The following is a 7,554-nucleotide window of genomic DNA, read 5'->3' on the forward strand; positions in this document are numbered from 1 at the left end:
TGTTTAAGTACAGAAAAAGGATTTATATTTGAGGCCGGTAGACCGTTGAATTTGAATAAGGTTCAAGGATTTATCCTAAAGAGAAAAAATATTCAAATTTGCAAAGTAACAAAAACACAATATAATTGGACTATTTGAAATCCGACCCAAAACCTAGTTTGTTTTTTATACCAATCCTTCCTAATCTAATTGGTTACAGGAGTTTTACCAAAAAATAAAGTTGGGTTATAAAAAAATCTTAGGACTTAGATGTAATAAAATTAGCTCCGGATAATAAAGAGGCATTTGGACTGTTCTTTTCAATACCAGAAAAAATATAACCTATTTGGGTTATTCCCAATAAGTCCAAATACAAATTATAAAAAAATTTTAGGACTTAAATATAATGAAACTGGCTTACGATAATAAAGAGGAATTTGGGTTGTTCTTTTCATTACCAGAAAAATTATAAACCTATTTGGGTGACTCCCAATAAGCCCAAACACAAATTATAAAAACAATTAAAATGATTTAAATTTTGGGTTTGTAAGATTACTTAGCAACTCTCATCCCCCATCACCTATAAGTTAACAAGATAACAAATAGTTGAAAAGTTTGACCAAAAAATAAAAACCAAATAACTAAAAGGAAAATAAAACAAAAAATAACAAAGTTTCTTATTAATAATAATTATTTCATGAATATGCGTATGTAATATATGTAAATCACTATTGGAATTTGGAAGAAGTTAAGATGCTCTTGAATTTAGACAAAAGAGTCAAAATTTGTTTTAATGCTACTTAACATATATAGACAAAAACTTCCATACGTATTTTTATATTTATATATAAAGGTAATGTCAGTCATAAATTAGGATATAAATCAATCAACTGAAAATTTATCAAGTAGTCACCAGCTGTTGCAATTGCTGCATACGGTTCATATGAATGTGTCTTAGAGAAGAGGATCGTATTTTTAAAAACAAAGTTATGGAAAAATTACTTTTAATTTCATATAAAATAACGTAGTTTAACTGTCTAAGTACAGAGAAGGGGTCTGAATTTGGGACCGGTAGATTATTGTTCAGTTTGAATAGAATTTAAGGGTTTAGCCTAAAAAAAAAATATTCAAATATGCAAAGTAACAAAAATTATTATTTTTAAATTATAAAAATTCATATTATGTTGTTTAGTATTATTTTTAAAAAATATTTTTAATTTTTTAAAAAGTTAATTCAGAATTTTTGAAAAAATATAAAAATATTACTTATCTTATTTTCGATGAGTTATTTTATCAATTTTATTTAAAAAAAATTTGACTTCAAAATAAAAGAAAGTTCTATGAAAAATATCTTCAACCTTCCACCATCATTCTCACGTACTGTTCCAAACCTCACCACCATTTTCATGTTCATGTGATGGAAGTATTGATCCTCCACCACCATTTTCATTTTCAGACAATATTGCATCTGAACAACTTACTGCATATATTCATTCTAAGTTTTTTTTTATCATTTTAATCACTTTATTTTTATTATTAAATTTATATTTAAAATTATGTGTAATATGAAATCTCAGTTTTAATTTTATTTTTTTATGTGATTTTATTTTTATATATATAACTTGCTAATTTTCTTTTATAATTGTTAAAGCAAGTTCTCAACCTTATAAAAGAGGAGAAAATTCTAGTAAGAATAGTAAATAAAATAAAATAACAAAACATACATGTCATATATTTTATATTTGTTTTCTATTTTTACACCTATCATATCATACATAATTAAATACTAAACACTAGCTACATAATAATTTTTTTGACATTATCGTCAAAATTATTATGAATTAAAATTTTATTAAATGATATTTGTTATTATTATTATTTTAATATCTATTTTCTTATATAAAAAATTATATTTTTTTATTCATTTCTTCAAACATTATAACTTTAAAATATTTCTGATTTATAATTAAAAATTTTATATTTTAAACCTTTAATTTTAGATTGAATTCGAGCTAATTTTTTATTATTTCAATTATAGCTACTATTAGTTTATTGATTTCTAGATGAAAAATGTGCGGTTCATATGTCAAAGTTGATCTACTATTACTTTACTTACCCTACTCCTCCAATTCTTTTCATCTTTCAATAATTTTGAGGAAAAGAGACCCGATGAAAGTTTATCTTGGCATGAATGATAAAATTAAATAAATTAGTACTATTATATATATTTAAAATTATTATGCACACACAAATTAAGATAATTTTATTTTGTTTGAATTGATAGATTGAGAGTCTTAATTTCTCTTTAGTTAAACAATTTATTTTGATTTTTTTAATTTTGTTCTGTTGAATTAACTAGATAAATTGCTAAATTTAATTATGTTAAATGTCATATGAATTGTATGAATTTTGAATTAATATATTGGTTTGGATTCTAAATTACTAGTATTTTGAATTTAAATAGAACAGTCACAAAATGATCAGCAACAACAACATAATACTGTAGAAGAATCTCACAAGGTTTCGAGACGGAGCTTAACCTGAGTCTCGGTTAAGAACGGCGATGATCTACGTTTCAAACTCAGACAGGTTCTTCTCAAGGAAAATCTGACCCGACTTAAAAATATTTCACTGTGAAGTATGATAAAAATTATAAGGCACAATATACATGTATCTTTTGTTTGAATACTTATAATGGAGGGGGGATATATAGGATGAAATATCATCTTGCGAAAATTTCTGAACAAATTAAAGTATGTAACAAAATCACTGAAGAAGTTGAACTTCAATTCAAAAGGATTCTGATAGAAAACAAAAAAAAATAAAATGGAAAAAAATTTGAAGAGGAGTCTTATGGTGGAGAAACACATGCACAAGAGGCTGCATCGCCTAACCCTGTACAAGCTGCTGAGCTATAGTAGCTACACAAACTGGAAGTTAATTTAAAGAAAGGACTACTCCAGGATCTCAATCGACTTTGAAAAGTGTTTTGGTTAGTAAAAAAATTGTGCACAAGACTAAGTTGGGACTTGCCAAATGGATCGTTGATGCACGTATTCCTTTCAATGCAATTCAATAACCTTACTTTCAACCTACATTAAATGGTATTGCTGCAACTGGACTTGGTTTCAAGGGACCATCATATGATGAAATGAGAGTTCATTTGTTGGCCGATCTTAAGAGAGAGTGCCAGTTGCTTGTTGAAAAGTATAGGAACTCATGGAAAAGCACCGGTTGTATGCTGATGGCAGATGTGTGGACTGATCAAAGACAATGAACTTTAATTAACTTTGTAGTTTATTGTCCTGGTGGTATGTCATTTATTAAGACTGTTGATTCTTCTGATGTGATAAAAACTGTCGATGCATTGTTTAATTTGTTTGGTGATGTTATTGAGTGGGTTGGGTCTAGTAACATTGTGCATGTGGTCACTGATAATGCTGCTAATTATGTATCTACTGAAAAACTTATTCATGAAAAATACCCAAATATATTTTGGTCTCCTTGTGCTGCCTAGTGTATCAATCTTATTTTAAAAGACATTGCAAGTATTCCTCACATAGCTCACCTTACTTTCCATGCTTCAAAAGTGATTGTGTTTGTTTATAATCATCTGATCTTATTGTCTTGGCTTAGAAAAAAAAAGTTAGACAGAAATTGTTCGACCAGGAGTCACACATTTTGCCATTGTTTTCATTACTTTGAAAAGTATATATGATCACAAGGAAGATTTGCAGGCATTGATGATGGACAAATATTTCACTTCTCATAAGTTAGCCAAAAGTGCTAATGGAAAGATTGTTAGTTCAATTGTCTTGGATAGTAAGTTTTGGCAAAATTGTGTTACCACTGTGAAAATTGTTGGTCCTCTTATTAAGTTGTTGAGGCTTGTTGATGCTGATGAAAAATCCTCTTTGAGAATCTTGTATGAAAGTATACAAAGAGCCAAAAATGCTATCAAGACAATGTTTAGAAATCGAAAAGCTGCTTATACGCCATACACGAGTATCTTGAAAATGAGGTGGGATAAGCATTTGAAGCGTGATCTCCATGCGGCAGCGTACTTTTTAAATCCAGGCATTTTCTATAGTGAAGATTTTGTTGAGAAAGCAAATATTTTGAGATCTTTACTTAATTTGCTTGATGTTAAAACACTTTGTGATGATTCAGTTGTCGCAATGCAAGAGATACAGCGGTATCAAGATTGTAAAAAAAGTTTTGGGAGAGAAAGTGCTAAGAGAGTGATATCAAGACTCGAACCTGGTAAGTTATTTCATATCCAAGTTCAGTTTAGTTTAAAAGTTTAATATGTTGGGTGATAAACATTAAAAAGTATTTGATTTTTATATTTACGTAGGTGAATGATGGAGGTTATACGGTGGGAGTACTCCTAATTTGCAAAAAATGACAGTTTGTCTTCTTCATCAAACCTATTATTCATCTGGATGTGAGAGGAATTGGAGCCTTTTTGAACAAATCCATTCAAAGAGGAGAAATCGGTTAGAGTATCAAAGATTAAGTGACATTGTTTATGTCACCTATAACCTATGTCTTCAATCTGGGTTGCATCGAAAGAAGATGAATTATGATCCACTTGACATTCAAAGCATTGACACGGTAGATTTTTAGGTAATGACAGATGAGGATGATCCTGAATTTACTAATAGAGATGTTGAAGGCATTGAAAGTATAATATACACTGATAATGCTATGCCTTCGTATTCTAATAGTGAGTGACATAGCAAACTTTGTTTCCTTCCATAAAAATACATGTCATTAATATTTATTTTTTGTTGAGTTTTCTTTCTATTTTATTAGATGGAGGAGACATGGAAGTTGAAGTGGATATGCCTGATGTTGTAATTGAATCCTCAAATATTTCTTTTGGTGGTATTTCTAAAGATGCTGGCTTTGAATTACATGTTTATGATGGAGACATCGGAACATTTAATGATGATTATGACTTCTGATGAATAGTGTCTTTGTTTAGTTAAAGTATTATTTGTTGAATATTGTTTTTTTTATTGCAAAACATTATGTTTGTCATTTATGTGCGTTTTTATTTTTTTAGTTATACATTTTGATATTTAAAGTTGTTTAGAACCTTTTAATGATAAATTACGTATTATTCATTTTGTAAAATTATTAAATTTTGAATCTTATTAGTTTAAAAATTATTAATTTTAACTTTTTAAAATTGTGTATTAAATTTTTTATAATTTTATTCTATATTTAATTAAATTGATTCAATTACGATTTAACTTTGATTGAACTATTAAACTAATCATTTGACCCATTTAATAACCGGTCAGATTTTTACGACCTTAAAATTTACCAAATTAAATAAAGTAAGTAGTATATTTATGACGCTTATCGAAAGAAACTAACTCACCAAATACGTGGAAACCAAGGATTGATGAAATTATAGTAAACAAAGCTTTAGCTTCGCATAAAAGACTTTGTAAATAGCTACTATATATAGTAGTTTCGATTAGAAAGTTTTACTGGCTTTATATTTTTCCACCAACATATATATATTTTTGTGATGGCTAGCTGCGATATGTGACTAGCGTGACTATGGGAGTTTGACTTATGATAAAAATATATGGTGCGTTCTGTGATGACTAGCTGCGATATGTGACTAGCGTGACTATGGGAGTTTGACCTATGATAAAACGATACGTGCTAAATTGACTGTTACAGGATTCTAGTTTTGAAAAACCACCTAACTCTCTATCATCTAATGAAAACGGTAATTATGAATGTCCGTGGTCCATGCTTAGTTTTGCCATTTAGTTAAACTCACAAAAATAAGGGAAGGGAATTTTTTAAAATAAATAATTTAATTATTTTAATTATCATTTTTTATTATTTTAAATATTAATTTAATTTAAATAAATTAATTTTTAAGAAAATAGTATGCTGATTTTAAATGAAAAATTTTAAATTATATAATGCGTCCAGTCGTCTATTAATCAATTAATTAAAATCACCTATTTTGCCTGGTATTTTAAAATTGTCTATCTTTTCTATTATTTAAAATTGTTTGTCTTTTTATTATTTGAAACATTTCATTTTTAAGAGTTTGATACAATTTAAATTATTAAAATTTTTAATTATTTTCAAAAATTATATTTTTATATTTACAAATATATATATCTCCTTTACACGGTAAACGAAATATATTTATAATTATCTTGATAAATTAATGTGAAGTAAATTGATAAATACGCTATAAATTACATATTTCGATAATTAAATTATTAGAAAATTCTACTCCCCTCCTTTATGAGATGCTCAAATGACATTTCTTTTTCCTCTATTTTATAAATGTACATTCCTCTCCTTTCTAACTTTTAAAAAACCTCCTCTTTAATCCCTTTTAAACTTTTTGTGTTAACTAATGTTAACTTTATCTATTTTTAAGAAAAAATAAATTATTTTTTAAAAAAACACTCATTAGCAAAAATTTTATTTTTTATCATTAAATTTTGTTTACTAAGATATCCGTTAACAAACGACAGACCCAACCCACGGGGTTGAGCCTCACAGAACACCGACCTTCTCCTAAGAAGTCAGTACTCCACACGACTTGCTCTAAAGAAGTCGGGAGCAAAAGTTAGCTGGCAGATGATAACTGCCCCTAAGATCTCTCAACCCACTTCCAAGAGCCATATCGCAACCTCCTTAAGATAAAGGGACGGTTATCCACCTTAAAAGGTGAAACTATTCCAACGGTGGTTATTGGCTCACCATTATAAATACACTGACACCCCTCAGGTATCTCTAAGTCCCAATACTCTCTAAGACCTGCTCACACTCTCGCTAACTTAGGCATCAGAGTGTCTTTACAGGTACCACCCCCCATTCACTCACGCTCGCAAGTCGGAAGGAGTCTCAAAAGGCGCAAACCCGCTCAAAGGCTTCCCCCCTCATACGATTGGGCCAACCTTACGAGTCCAGCTCATTAACCTCTGGTTACCCAACGTAACAATTATATTATTTTTTTCTAAAATACCCTTCAATAATTTTGTTATTATTAAATTATAATTTTACCAAAATTTTTGTTAACAATTTTTTTATATTTTACTATTAATTTTTTGATATTTATATATATTATTTTAACATTAAATAAAAAATTTTAATAAGATTATTTTTCAATATCAATATATATTATTTGTTATACATATTAACAGTGGTAATAAGGTTATTTTCTATTAACAGTAGTAAGATTTTTTTTTATTAAACGTTAAAATAATATATATTGATATCGAAAAATTAATAGTAAAATATAAAAATATATTAATAAAAATTTTGGTAAAATCATAATTTAATAACTAAAAAATAATTTTTTTAAATAAAAATTTGGACATGTGAAAAGAAGACTGACAGAGTACTAGTCAAGAAAGTGAATGAGATGGAGGATGGACAACGGATGAAAGACAGAGGAAGACCGAAGACCTAAGAAAACCATTTATGAGGTGGTCAAATGAGATCTACATGTAAACGGTTTCGCTGTAGACATGATACATGACATACCTCAATGGCGTCGTTTTGATTCATGTAGCCGACACC

General features: G+C 28.2%; 1 protein-coding gene across 1 annotated transcript; it reads left to right on the forward strand.

Annotated features, from left to right (window-relative positions):
* The first annotated feature begins 3,292 nt into the window (after nucleotides 1-3,292).
* On the forward strand, nucleotides 3,293-4,608 carry LOC107492999 (uncharacterized). Its single transcript, XM_021125728.2, has 3 exons — nucleotides 3,293-3,430; nucleotides 3,630-4,242; nucleotides 4,391-4,608. Exons 1-3 carry the CDS (start codon nucleotides 3,293-3,295, stop codon nucleotides 4,606-4,608), a joined length of 969 nt encoding a protein of 322 aa, XP_020981387.2.
* The last annotated feature ends 2,946 nt before the right edge of the window (nucleotides 4,609-7,554 follow it).

The sequence above is a fragment of the Arachis duranensis genome, chromosome 6, assembly GCF_000817695.3.
Source record: "Arachis duranensis cultivar V14167 chromosome 6, aradu.V14167.gnm2.J7QH, whole genome shotgun sequence".
Lineage (NCBI taxonomy): Eukaryota > Viridiplantae > Streptophyta > Magnoliopsida > Fabales > Fabaceae > Arachis > Arachis duranensis.